This window comes from Triturus cristatus, chromosome 10 (genome assembly GCF_964204655.1).
Source record: "Triturus cristatus chromosome 10, aTriCri1.1, whole genome shotgun sequence".
Lineage (NCBI taxonomy): Eukaryota > Metazoa > Chordata > Amphibia > Caudata > Salamandridae > Triturus > Triturus cristatus.
In genome coordinates, this window is record NC_140593.1 from 802,784,956 (window position 1) to 802,799,859 (window position 14,904).

General features: G+C 44.0%; 1 protein-coding gene across 1 annotated transcript in view; it reads left to right on the top strand.

Moving 5' to 3' along the window:
- Positions 1-341: 341 nt before the first annotated feature.
- The window catches only part of IGFALS (insulin like growth factor binding protein acid labile subunit), a 44,093-nt gene continuing 29,530 nt past the window's right edge, over positions 342-14,904 (top strand). Inside the window, exon 1 of the mRNA XM_085628350.1 lies at positions 342-491. Coding sequence (XP_085484476.1) covers positions 485-491 — 7 coding nt within the window. The 5' untranslated portion in view covers positions 342-484. The remainder of the gene's footprint in view (positions 492-14,904) is intronic.

Sequence of the window (14,904 nt, forward strand, 5' to 3'; positions counted from 1 at the left end):
TGTGCATGCCTGGGCATGTTAGCACATTAAAGTCAGATTTATTGGCTTTATTAACATCTGTGTTTTGTTTTAATTGTGTGGATTTCAAATGTTACTGAAAATGCATGCTGGGATGCTGTTCAGGTAGTGTAGCTTTCCCTTCCTGTTTTCATGTGGTAAACATACCTGATGTAAGCACATTACCTGGCAGCATCTAAATCTGTATAAGTCCCCAGGCGGAGTACTTGGAACCTGGCCTGGTGCCATACAGGTCACTGTTTACACCACCGAGCAGTGAGAGGTTGGCATAGTGGTCCTCATCAGCAGGGGAAGAGTTAATGCCATGGCAGAGAGAGAGAAAGGGAGAGAGAGAGCGAGAGAGAGCAAGCGAGAGAGAGTCTGTCTCTCTGCTCCGAAGCTGTGCTCAACCAGTGCGCCTGGACTCCTCTCAGAGGTGTGTGTGCTCGCCGGGGGAAGAGAGGTGTCTGCTGTGCAACGCACCATCATGGCAGGTGAGGCTTGGGGCTTCAAGGAGGAGTGAGAGGGGCACTTCTGGGCGCTGTATCGGACAGATCCGCGCCAAGGACTAAATGGGGGATTACCGTTGTATTGGTTTATAGTTTTACAGCCTTCAACGCGCCACGTGCCGACCCAGGGCGCTAGAACCCTAACAGATTGGTCGGCCACTATAGAACACGCAGAGGGTTACCGAAATGCAGCCAAGGAGAGAAAAACATCCTTATTTCTCTCTGAAATTGTCAATTTAAAAGTTCGCAATTAGAAGCACAAGTATTTATGTCCGTGTAGTGCTTAAACGTGTAGCTCTTGGAGCGGTTGGACTTTTCTTGTTTTCTATGCTAAATGTTTCGTTAAATTTGAGAGGTATGCGTCGGTCGAATTGTGATTAATTTATGGTTTACCTTGGGCCTCCCTTTCGCATTTTGTGCCACAAATGTCATTGCAGACATTCACAATAAGTCTGGCAACTTAACTGCGCCTTGCCTGACAGAGTTGTTTCTAGTGTCATCGACTGTGACATGATAGCCGATGAGTCTCTTGGAATACAGCGCTCTGGGGCATACATGTTTACAGATCATTTTTGAATGACATTGTGTTGGGGTTTGTGTGAGGGGCGAGCGGAGGGGATTGGCGCAAATTCATGATATAGTGTATTTTGTGATTTTCTTTGCCACAGCAACATAAACCTGTGCAGGTCTCCTCATTTCACATGCTAAAACGGCCCGCTCAGATGTTTATATTTTTGAGGCTAGTAAAATGAAGACCATTCAGGAGCGTAGCTATCAATGGTGCGGCAGGTGCAGTGTCACCGGGGCCCAGTGACTGGAAGGGCCCATGAAACCCTGACAGCCAGGTCTGGTGGCTTAGTGGACTAACGTGTCCACTGTAGGGACCTGTATTTGACCTGGTGGTCACAGGATCCCGGTGGGTTCACGCAGCCTTTCATCTTCCTGAGGTCGATAAAATGAGTACTATTGAGTTGGGTCACAATAAGCATCTGTTATTCAGTGCCAAGATGCCCACGGGTGTACGTGCGCTTTGCAAATACAAGTTATGTTATTTTATTGTTTCTACTTTTTGCACCTAACCCACAGTCCTGTGACCCATTTTCCCTGCTTGCCCTGGGGCCTGCGGCATCCTTCCAATGCTACTGGCACCATTGAGGTGCTGCTGTGGACAGGGTTGACATTTGTCTACCCTTCACAGAAAATGTCCAATTCTTTGGAAGCATGCCTTTCTTACCGACACAAGGTGGGCATCTGCTTTAGCACACAGACAGCACATTAGGATGAAAGAAAGGCGTCTCTCGGGTCTGGAACATTGGTTACCAAACAAAAGAGCAGCGCATGGTTTGTCCCGGTGTCTACTGCTCATGGAAATTGGGAACTGGATCATTTTCGCACAGTAAGAAACGGAGGTAGACCTTCCATTGCGCTGCGCTCTATCACTCACTGTAGAAACTCATGGGCAAAGCAGTTTAACAAAGGTATTACCATGCAGGAGGCTTCAGAGGGCGGACTTGGTTAACCCAGCCGAGTGCCTGGGTGCCCAAGAGTATCACACTGAAGTATGCAAAACAGTGATGGATGGAATGCTTGAATTAACCTTAGACACTGGTATTTGTTGAGGATGCACCCCAGCCAACCTATATTTTGCACACTATGCCACCTCCATTTTGATACAGCTATACGGAAATCAGTCTCAACCCTGCTCCAGTGGGTACAGTCCAGATCAGGCTGCCAGGCCCTCTATGAATCCGAACACAAGCATCCCAGGACCAGTTTCGCTCTCATTAGAGTTCATCAGCCAGATATAGCTTATACCCGTCTCACTTTGGGGGGACACACTCAAGTTTATACAAAAAAGTGATGAATTGAGTGCTTGAATTAATCTCCATCGCTGGTAATTTCTCGGAGTCGCAACTGGGGACAGGGATGCCACCTTAGTTTGTATCCAGCGATATGCAAACCAGTGTTGACCCTTCTCCAATAGAAACAGTTCAGCCCAAACTGCTAGGTCAGGTCCTGCATGAACCGCTAGACTGGCAACCAGTTTCACCCTGATTGGAACTTGTCAGTCTAGTGCAGTTTGGTTCCAATGGCATAGTGAGCACGGGACCCACATCTGGGCATACCCATTGTTGAATACTAGGGTACACAATGGTAGCGCACCAGGGTGTGCATCAGAAGAACAATGGACAGGAGCTACAACAACAAAGGGGTGGGGCGTGGATGTCATCAATCGAAAGTGAAGGCGGAGAGCACCTCAAAGCCTACCAATGGAGTAGTGGTTAAGGAAGCTTGTAAAGTGCTGTGATTCCAAGCCATTTTCCTCAGGAGGAAATACTTTTTCATACCCTGAGAAACCCCTACCAATGAAAAGCAATTAAAGGTCAGAAGAAATTGAGGGAGAACACTATTCAGTGATTTCTAAATTATTGTCAAGAAAATGTATTTGTAAAGAGATGCTGTATCTATATATCTATGAACCAGTGAAAGACTGTAATGTATACTAAAGGCAACTAGTAAAATGACTCCTTACTCTGAATATCAATATCTTTGAGATTCGGGGAATCAAATTATTTATTCACGACTGAGTCGTAGGCTCGATCTCCAGTCTTAAAGAAAAAGAACCCTCTTAACCACAACCTGGTTAGAGAGGCTGGTCTGCGTTAAAGGAGGGGGCGCTTGCTTTCCTCTCCCCTGGATCACTCGGTCCTGGTGCTGATTTCACAGCCCGATCTCAGTCCGCAGGCAGCACTGTCATTGGTAGCTGAGTGCTACCAATGAGAGCCTCCTCACCGGTGTTCCACCTCAGAGTTAGACGAATCATGGTCCAACCTGCCCCATCCCAACCCCCAGCATAATGCGCACTGCACAGCCACAGGCTCAAATCGCACATCAGACGGAGGACTTTCAGAGACCTGCAGCCTCTGTTGTGCGCTGCAGCAGCAGCAGCCCGAAGTTAAGGGGCCTTTCACTTACTGTCTCGCCTCCTCGCTCATAGCGCTTTATGGCCCCCAACCGACCTGCGTTAAAATCCTGGCAGCTGTGTAGCCTGTATGTCATAGTTTGCAGCCTCTGGCATTTATTGGGCAGTTCTGTGCAGTGCTGTAAAAAACAAAAAGCAGTGAAAATGAGGGTAACAATTAAAGCAAGCACTCAGGAAAACAGGAGAAAGAAAAATAGCAAAAGAAACGAGGCAAAATCATAAGAAAGCATTAAGAAAAATGGGGGAGAGGAAGGAGAAAACTGTAAAAAGCGGGGCAAAAACAAAAGAAAGAACTCAGAAAAAAGGGCGGAGTAGAAGGAGAGAGCAGAAAAGAAACGAGGGAAAAGCATAAAAAAGCTCTCTGCAAAATGGGGAAGAGGAAGGAAAAAGCAGTAAAAAAACAAGGCAAAAGCAGGAGAAAGCATTTAGAAAAATGGGGCATAGGAAGGGGAAAGTAGTAAAACTTATTGAGGCAAAAGAAGGAGAAAGCAGTGTGTTTATATTTTGTGCCACCATAGGGAGTTATATGATTATCTGGTGTGGTGGGGTTATACCTGGTAATGTGGGATTATACCTGGTGAATGATGTCGATGCCATCCAGTGCCTTATTCAATAAATAGTGCATTGGAGGTGAGTTATTTGACCTTCACAAATCTCATCTTCCCAATATAACTATGCATTATGCAAGGAAAGCTTGGTTCTTTCAGTAGACATTTAAAGGGATTTTTCAACTCCCTGCACCTCATCTACAACTCACGGTTTATTCAGTACAGCCCGGTGACGAGCAGAGTATTTAATGATCCCCATTTCTTTTTACAAATGGACATCCGCAAATTTTTTTCAAAACTAAAATTGAATGATTTAGAATCTGATATTAAGGAAGCAAGAAAGGAATCTAGACATTGTGAACAGGAGGCGGAAGAACCAAGCACAAGCAGGTCAGCAGGTCCAGTTTCAGTTCCAACAGAATCTAGCCATGATGTTGATGCTCCTGTAAATGACATTGGATTGTATTTTAATTCATCAAAAAACTAACAGATGATTTTAAATACAATCTACTAATAAATACGTATACCCCACCAGAAAAGTATGACTTAAAGAAGGATTCAGGTGGACCACACTCTTTCGGTTATGTGTGGATTAATCAATATTCACAGTGGCTTAGCTACTCTCCACAACTGAAAGGTGCAGTTTTCACATATTGCACAGTTTTCTACAGCCACTTCATCATGGAACACAAGGAGCATTCATAACTACGCCTTTCACTAAATATAAAGATTTCCATGAAAGTGCACGCAACCATGTTTTATCGTCTTGGCATAACAACGGACAAGTGGATTTAACTCACATTTGGCGATCAGAATGAAACCAGAAACAAGTATTGTCTGCCAAATAGACAGCGCTGTGAAAAGGCAAGTTGAAGAAAATAAAAAAAAAGGAATTTATAATTTTATCCACTATCTTATTTTGTGGCCACGTGACATTGCTTTGCGTGGAGAAAAAAGTACAACTAGAAACGTGCAAAGACTCTACCAATTTCGCATTGAAGCAGTATTTGTAATCCTAAAGAACCATCTGGAAGATGCAGCAGGTTGAACATGAATTTATTACATTATATGAAGAAACATTAAGAGAGAGTCTAGTATCCTTAGTTAATATGTCAAATGGATTTTCAATCAATGGTGATGAAAGTGCTGACATGTCCGAAAAGAACAGATGTCACTTGGAGTACGTTTTGTAGACACAAGTAGCACCATAGCGGTCATCAGAGAAGAATTTATTGGAATGCTATCTCAATTGCAAATATGATTATGGATACATGTTCAAGATTTGGATTAAACTTGGAGAAACTCCATGGGCAAGGATAGGATGGATGCTCTACAATGGCTGGAAAGGAAAGTGGCGTTCAACCCATAATAAAGAGAAAATAGCATAAAGCTGCTCTTGCTCACTGTGCTGCATATAAACTTAATTTGGTTGTTAATGCCTTGAATGCTGTTCATGATATACGGAATTCTATTGGCACAGTGAAAGCCATCATCAAGTTTTTTTGTGAGAGTACAAAAAGAAGATCTCTTGTTCCCAATGTGGCATTGCTGAGTGAAACACAATGGAAATAATAATAATAATATTTCTAATCATTTCTGTTTGTAATAATAATAATTGGACAGCAAAATACAAGAGCATTAGAATTTTTAGTTCAAACTTTGAAGAGATTTTTAAGCAATTAAACTTACTTCAGCATCAGGGAAAACACATCAGGATGCACATCAATTGCAATGTTCCTCAAGCACAGTGAGCTATCTCTTTTGCTTGACCATAATTTTAGATAACTCATCAAGATTGGAGTCTGTAAACCAGGCTCTCCAAGCTGTTTAGCTTCATATCCTCAAGGTGTGTAATCACGTGCAAGACCTTCTGACTGTGTTCCGTGATCACAGACAAAAAGCAGAAGAGCAATTTAAGGAAATGTTTTCAAATGTTCAAACAATGGCAGAAAAATTGAACATCGAACTTTGTGTTCCCAGACGGTGTGGCTGGCAAGTATTTAGTTCTAATTTTAGTTCCTCTTCTAAGTAAGAATACTATTGCCAGTCTATCTATGTGCCATACTTGGATTCTATCATCACATCATTAGAAAGACGGTTTGGCAATAAAAACAAGACAAATTTGAATCTGTTCACACTTTACTCAAAACACATGGCAAATATGACACTTGAGCAATACAAATGCCATATTGCAAACATCAAAGAAATTTACGACATGGAAAACCTGGAAGCCGCAGCAGTCACATGGTTTGAGATCTGGTCAATGAAGGATGAGCAGTTTGACAATGGATTTCTGGATTTGCCAACCCACGCAGATTTATTTCCATCAGTCCAGCAAGCAATTCTCATTGCTCTCACATTACCAGTGACCACTTGCACAGTGGAAAGGTCTCTCAGCACATTCAGAAGGGTGAAAATCTGGTTGAGGCCGACACTGGCAGATGATCGCTTATCAGGTTTGTGCATGATGAGCATACATCGAACAACAGCTGATTGAAAAAATAATTGATAGATGTGCACAAGACTACAGCTGCTTACAGTTCCTTTTTGTAGATCATTACTAACCAGTGAACAAAAACTGTAAAACTACTCATTGAAAAATGTGATTGTTGAATTTGAGCAAGAGTGTAGATGTTTGCAGTTCCTAACCTGGTTGCAACCGTTATCCAGTGTAAGTTTATATGTTTTATTTTCCAATTTGAATGAGAACAGCTATTTTAAGTTAATATATTGAATTTTATTTATTTTAATATATTTAAGTTAATACATTTCCAAAATAAATACATGTGTCATATTTTTTAATTGCAATTCGTTTGTGTATGTTAACATCAAATGCAGATTCTAATTTTCTTTTTATAATTTAGTATAGTGCCTTGATCATGTGTGTATGAATGTGATGCATTCAATAGTGATGACATAAAAACAAATTAGAAATTGGTAATCAGACAATGACAGCTTGATCCTTCTATTAAGCTTTTGCACCAGGTTTCTCAACCCTTTGCATGTCTGCGCTTTTTCACCTTTGGCGCAGGAGCCGCTCCTGCCTGCACTTCTGCTTTTTTCTTTGCCAATTGTTAAAAGGTGTGACATCTACCACAGGCCACAAAAGAAAGAAATGACTGTGGCACAACAAACCTATGTTGTAAGAAAACATCTGTGGCCTGCCCCCTGCGCCAGATGGCTCCTCTTGCGCCCCAGTGTTCCTTGTGCCCCACCTGGCACACATCATGTCGACATTAAAAATGTTCACCCCTGAAAAAAATTCTGCAGACGTCCATGTTCAGAGATATAAAAATAAGACATGAAACAGAGGATTCTGGGAAGGAGTAGGAAGGTGAAAGTGATTCTAGGGACCTGACCTGCAGGTCTAGATACCTCTTCCAGGAAGAGTCTTCAGGTGCGGTTCTTTTTCTCTTGGCCACACAGGGCTTGCCTCCTTTTGCCACTGTGAGGTTCCTTCTCAACAATACAAAATGAATACAGGCACAATGAGCTAAATAAAATCTTAAATAGCAACAAAAAAAATTAAAGAGGCAGTTAGTAGTGCATGAAGAATACTCCAGTACTACTGATAGTTGTACACAACGTCCTCAAATATACCCTGATGGAGGTCTGAGGACCACGAGGGTTCTGCAGGACACTCTTTTGGAAACTCTGGTATATAGTGTGGCTGAGACTTTTCCGAAAAAAACGATTGGCACAAGAAAAATAGGAAAAAGAGGAACTTTTTATTAAATACAAGTGCTAAAATGTATTTGTGGACTGGAGTGGAGATGCCTGAAAAAGCATCCACAAAAAATAAAATTGTAAGGGAAACGCTTAGGCCAGATTTAGCTGTGGACAGTACCTCAACAACCTGCCTAAAAATGGCAGATATGCCTTCTGCCCACATTTGCTGTCACGTGCCACAGTAGTCAGGTGTATTATGGCAAAGCCACTGGGTCAGACCGTTTGGACCTTTAATGCCACCAGAAAGGGCACTAGAGTGGCTGCACATATAAGCATGCAGGTTGGTCACCATTTTTGCTAACATCACCTTCATCCACAACCTCTTGAGAAACCAGGGTGTCCATCAAAGACCCGCACGTAGGAGACATTTTTAATGTGGGTAATGGAAAGTTACCTCAGCTTTGTGGGTTTATATCCATACCCAAATTGTTGCCAGAAATTCCACCATGCTAAATTAGTACACCTGAAATACTGTGGCATCGTTTTGTCCCAAGGCGACTTCTCCACTGCTGATAAAGAACATTAAATTCCACAGTTTATCTTTCACAGGTGTGGTAGAGAAAGCACAACTGCCACACTAACAGCTGGGCCTCCAAATCACACAACTTATAATGCCCCAAAATACTTTGCTAACTTGATGAATAAATTACCTTTACTTCATGCAAATGCTGTTTCTTTATGGCAGTTTTTGAGATTATAGGGCCTCATCTACAAGAAAATGACACAGCGTGGTGCCGCAAGTGATTTAGCTGCACCGTGCTGCATCATTTTCAACGCACAGGGATGCCTCATATTAACAATAATACCACGTATCCCTGTGCTTTCCCATGCGCTGGCACCAGCGCAGCCCCCCCTTTTGTCATTTTTCAAGGGTGCCTGTGCTGCACGGATGATTGTTTTGTGCAGTAAGGGACACCAGGCTGCACAAAAACAATCAATCATTAATGGTATTTTCCTGTCTATGCATGCTGCAGAATGCAGCATGCAAAGAAAGAGGAAAAAACAAAGAGAAATACAAGCATATCCCCTCCTCATGCCATTCAGGATTCTGACGGATTCCCAGTTTTACAAAATGTTGTAAATCTGGGAATGAGTCTTGTTCCATGAATGTTGCGTGGGAACACCCACATCAACACCCATGGAATGCCCCTTTCAGGTATAATAATACGTGAAAGAGGCCCATATTTACAAGGCCATGAAAAGTCACGCAGGGTGGGCCCCATAACCTTCTAGCCAGCAAGATGGATGTAACTTGTTAGCTCTCCCCCACAGCCTTGCAGTGATGCTCTGCTCTGGTAGGTCTAGGTTTCTATTGCCCAGACTTGAAGCTGACATCACACTTGACTCACAGTGTGTCTGCTCTGGGTTATATGTGCTGTCACCTGATGTAGGGGGGTAAGATACAGAGAACGAGAGCTGATGTGTGCAGGAAAGATTGCCTGTCCTCAGACTGCTGACTAGTCAGGACTCTGCCCTATACTCCTACAACCATAGGAAGAGTGAAGTTGTGAGCTCAGCTCAGGGTGCCTTTACTATGACTGGAAGCAAATGGGAAGTCTCTCGGCTGACTCCAGGACCCACTGTCCAATGATACTGATTCTTGCACCTGCAAGTACACGGCCTCTGGGACACAATGGATTTTAAGATACAAGGGTGCTCTGAGGTGAGTTAGATGTTGGTACCCAGTAACTGTGGACAGGCCCTAAAGTACTCCATAGTGACTTTTGGACGCAACACAGGTACGGAGATCTCATTATCGCCCCCTCATGGACACCCATTTAAATAACTCCAGGAGCTCTGCCTGACCCAAGGCCTGCAGCAAAATAGCTCAGCAAAGAGCAGTAAGGATAGGGATAATCCACACGACAGACCTGACCACAAACTGAATGATTCGACTTTTGTTCTCTTGTGTTCCCGAAGCCTGACACCCTACCTGCATTGTCCGGATTCGGGTTCCGCGTCAGCTGCCTGTCTCCCTCCCGCCGCCGCCATTCCAACTCGGCCGCTGTTCGGAGGGGGACCACATCCCCCAGCATTCCCAGCGGCGGAAGAGGAAGCTGCTTCCTGTAGTCTCGCGCCTGGAGGCGCATAAATAACAGCTGGGCAATCGGCAGAGCGGGCGACTTTTGTTCTCTTGTGTTCCCGAAGCCTGACACCCTACCTGCGTTTTCCGTATTCTGGTTCCGCGTCAGCAGCCTGTCTCCCTCCCGCCGCCGCCATTCCAACGCGGCCACTGTTCGGAGGGGGACCACATCCCCCAGCATTCCCAGCGGCGGAAGAGGAAGCCGCTCCCTGTAGTCTCGCGCCTGGAGGTGCATAAATAACAGCTGGGCAATCGGCAGAGCGGGCGACTTTTGTTCTCTTGTGTTCCCGAAGCCTGACACCCTACCTGCATTTTCCAGATTCTGGTTCTGCGTCAGCTGCCTGTCTCCCTCCCGCCGCCGCCATTCCAACGCGGCCGCTGTTCGGAGGGGGACCACATCCCCCAGCATTCCCAGCGGCGGAAGAGGAAGCCGCTTCCTGTAGTCTCGCGCCTGGAGGCGCATAAATAACAGCTGGGCAATCGGCAGAGCGGGCGACTTTTGTTCTCTTGTGTTCCCGAAGCCTGACACCCTACCTGCATTTTCCGGATTCTGGTTCCGCGTCAGCTGCCTGTCTCCCTCCCGCCGCCGCCATTCCAACGCGGCCGCTGTTCGGAGGGGGACTACATCCCCCAGCATTCCCAGCGGCGGAAGAGGAAGCCGCTTCCTGTAGTCTCGTGCCTGGAGGCGCATAAATAACAGCTGGGCAATCGGCAGAGCGGGCGACTTTTGTTCTCTTGTGTTCCCGAAGCCTGACTCCCTACCTGCATTTTCCGGATTCTGGTTCCGCGTCAGCTGCCTGTCTCCCTCCCGCCGCCGCCATTCCAACGCGGCTGCTGTTCGGAGGGGGACCACATCCCCCAGCATTCCCAGCAGCGGAAGAGGAAGCCGCTTCCTGTAGACCCGCGCCTGGAGGCGCATAAATAACAGCTGGGCCTCCGCCTCGCGGGACCGCGCGTGGGTCCGCGCCGGGCTAAGCCCGGGCAAAGGGCGGGCCCTCTTTGGCCCTCAGAGGCACGAGGAGGCTGGGCCTTCCATTTTCTTCCCTCTGGTTCCGTGACTGTTTGTGATTGACGATCTTTCCGAGAAACACCAACAGTAAGCTGATTCGCTTGACATTTCTCAGTAATTGTTGGCTGTGATCATTTACCCTTTTAATTATCTGCTGACTGTTGATTTGTATAGTGATTTGTGTACAGATTGACTGTAGTATCCAAAATGACTCTCCCCGTTTCCAAAGTGCCATCGCTAGCGGGAGGAGCGTCAAATCGAGGGACATTAGATAATTTTGTGATTAGGGTATCTACTGGATTTGACAGGGATATTGCTCTCGACGAGCGGCGGGCTGAGAGACGTCACTCTGTCGAAGTGGCAAAATATAAATCTACTTCTCTGCTTTCTTCACAGCTAGCCATTCCTTCGCAACCTAGTACTCCTTGTGAAGCCGACACTTGCGATGTATCTTTCATTGATAACACACCTCTACTCTTCCGAAACACCACCCCTCCCTTTGACCTAAACAAAGATTCAATCACTAATCTATCTTCTTCCCTATCTGACGCAATATTTGAGTCAGATTCCTTAGTAGATGCATCCATACAGGTGGTGAAGAAAATCGTTGGTTCCCCTAAGACTCCTAAGACGTTAGGTCTTCAAGGCACACCACCAAAAAGAGGGGAAGTGGCCCAAAGAGAGACAAGGTTAAATTAATCAAGCCTTCTAAGTCTAAAACTTCCACATCTAAAACATCTTTATCATCTCCTAGGGCTACCTCTTCACATCCCCCAGTGGGTGAAATCCCAGATATCCATCTACTGGGAAATATTGAGAAAATGATTAGATCTTTCATTCTACCAATATCAGAAAGACTAAAAACAATTGCTTCCCACTTGGGGAACTTAGAACAAACAATTAAGGAGATCAAAGAGGAAATAGGGATCGATCAAAGTTTGCACCAACGTCTTCATTAACTACATCGGATTTAAATATTACCGACCAAAAAGGAGTAAATTCAACGATTCAAACAGTATCGAAGTCTAATAACTCAAACTCCTGTCCAAAATCTTCCTTAAGTGCGACATTTAGTGAAAAAGAGGTGGAGGTGGGTGAGAAAACATATCCCCAACAAATATCTAAAAATCGAACTGATATTGAAGATCCCGTAAGGACTCCTGTTCTTCCAATCCATAATGTGGATCTGCCTCCGGAGGCAGTGCCTCTTGTGGTGGTCCTTACGGGAGTTCCTCCCCTAAAGGCCGACAAAAAAGAAGATCATGGTCAGCTAAAAAATAAGGTTATATTCTGGCTTAGACAAAACCGCCCACTTCCCCCAGATATAAATGGAGAAATCCTACATGTTAGGCGTGTTCCTTGGCTGGGTCACAGGAAAAAAGATATTATGGGGGATATTATAATAATTAATTTTCGAGATAAAAGGGCAGTCAGATTTATACTAAATTGGTTTCCCTTGAATTCCTCCAACACTATCAAACCTTTTGATCTGCCCTATTTCTATCCCAGAGTAGCCCCGATAAAAGAGACTAACTTAAATTTATTATCTCACCAGCAGAATGATTGCATTAGACCCTTAATTCAACCTCAGGATGGTTACTCTAGGCCCCCATCTAATTATCAAGCTGACCATGACATCTGCTCATCTCAACATCTGGAGGATTATCCCAGCTCTTTTCGTTTAGGGAAGAGGAATTATTACAATCCCTCACGTCGCCATCAGAGCGACATCTGTGGGTTTTCACTCCAAAATCAGAATCAGAATCATTGTTTTGGATCACAGTTTCGCTCTCACATAGTTTCTTCTGTCCCTTCAACTCAATACCAGAATCATCACCCAAGGCTTACATTTCAGTATCAGGAACGTCCTTTCAGGTTTCATCCCACAACTCTGGACTATACTAGCTTTGTACCCTTCCATCAAGATGATCAACTCTTTCCCCTTCATAACCGCTATGCACCATTATTAGGTTTGGAAGGTGTGGATTGACTTAACTTCCGGGGAATAGAAGAAGAACCAGTTGATAGTCCTCTAAAGGTTTCTTTTACACGTAAAGAAGTAAATTCTAAAAAAATCCCGCATCCTTCTTATGCTCTTAACCCAAGATCGAAGCAGTCTCAGCTTATATCTACTGACTTATTAGTCAAGACTATAGACCTAAACCAGGTCGATTCGACCTCGGTTTTAGAGCTAGATTCAAATCTTAACCCCATGACTGAATCAGCGCTGGACGTGCAGAAATGTATAGGAGAGAAGAGTAATCTTCAAATTGAACTACTACTTTGGAATATAGCAGGCCAGCGATCGAAGGTTGGGAACGATATATGGAGGGAATTTAGTTCCAAATTCGACATCATAGCACTCCAAGAGACCTGGACCATTGATGTGGTACATATGGAAGGTTTTAAAACTTATTTCACTCCTGCTTTACCCTCTTCCTCAGGTAGACCTAAAGGAGGTTTAACAACTTACGTTTCAAACCTCCTTAACCTAAAGGAAGTAGTCGCCATAAATTTAGATTCTTAAACTGATTTTAAATATTAGGGACAACTTTCTTATAGTGAATTTTTATAATAATCTTTCTGATCCTGAGGCAATCACCGTGGTATCCCAGATCTGTTCCATATTACAAAATAGCATAAGGAAGTCCTTAAATGAACAGGTAATTGTTTGGGGTGGGGACTTTAACTTGGGACCATGTTCTACTACCAGAATTAGCAACATTTGTGGTATTCTGGATGAACTTGGTACTCCACACTTTAGACACTCCACCTTAGGTAATTACCTAAACGAAATTTTGTTTGAGCTGGACTTGTCCCAGGTAAATACCCTGAAAGATACGAATTTAACAATGGCTCCCACTTTTCATGGTAGAGGATGTTCAACCACAATAGATTACATTTTGGCTTCAAACAGCGTGAGGACTCAAGACGCAGAATTTAATAGACATATTATCCCGCTAAGTGACCACTATCCCCTCAGTATCTCCCTCTCACTGACCACCAAATTGAAGCGCGGATTGGGCTCCCTCTTATCACAAAATAATTTGGTATTAGGCAGACTAAATGGTTACTCCCTCAATTGGGGGAAAGTAGACCCTATGGAGATAACAAAGCAAGTGGTTGTGAAGGCTAATTCTTCCATTATGAAATGTCTTAACTTAGAGACCCCCTACATAGTAGTTATATTAAGTTTTGAATTGATTGTTAAAGCAATCAACGAGGCATTGTGGGTAGAAGTAAAGCATAAACAAAAAAAGAAGGGCTGGTTCAATCATGACTGTACGGTCGCTTACTCTAATCTGAAGGCTGCACTAAGAAAATTGGTTAGGGTGCCATCTGAGAACTCAGCTTTAAGGAAAATCTATAACTCTGTACTAAAAACAAGGAAAAAGGAACTAAAAAACCAACTTTGGGATCAATTGCATCAAACCTGCTCCCAAAGTAATTCGGCTGCTTTTTGGCAAGTGGTTAAGTCTCCTCTTCTAAATGATAATGCTAACCAACCTAAATTAGATCTAGCTATACAAGAAAAGGAATGGGTTCTCTATTTTTCCAAGATTTTCTCAGTTGGCATGGAGTCAAATAATCACTCGGATCAAAAATTTCAGAATCCCAATTTTGAGAATGATCGGGGTAGTATCTATCCCATCAACATACAGTTTTCATTGGAGCAAATTACCCTCGCCCTGAATGCAAGCAAAAATGGAAAGGCACCGGGTCCAGATGGTGTACCTTAACCAGAGTCTTGAATGCTTCTTGTTATGTAGGTCTACTACCTTCTTGGTCGAAATCCGTACTGGTCTCTATTTTTAAAAAAGGCGATCGAGAGTCAGTAACCTGCTATCGTCCAATCTCTCTCTTAGACTCCCTGGGAAAGGCGGCGGGCCGAGTCATTTTAGAGCAATTACAAGTCTGGGCGGAGGATGGCAGGATTATTTCAGACCTGCAGTACGGGTTTCGCCAGGGCTTGGGGACCATTGAACAAGCCTTAAATCTCTCACTTTTAATAGACAAATATGTTTATATCAAAGGAGGAGATCTTT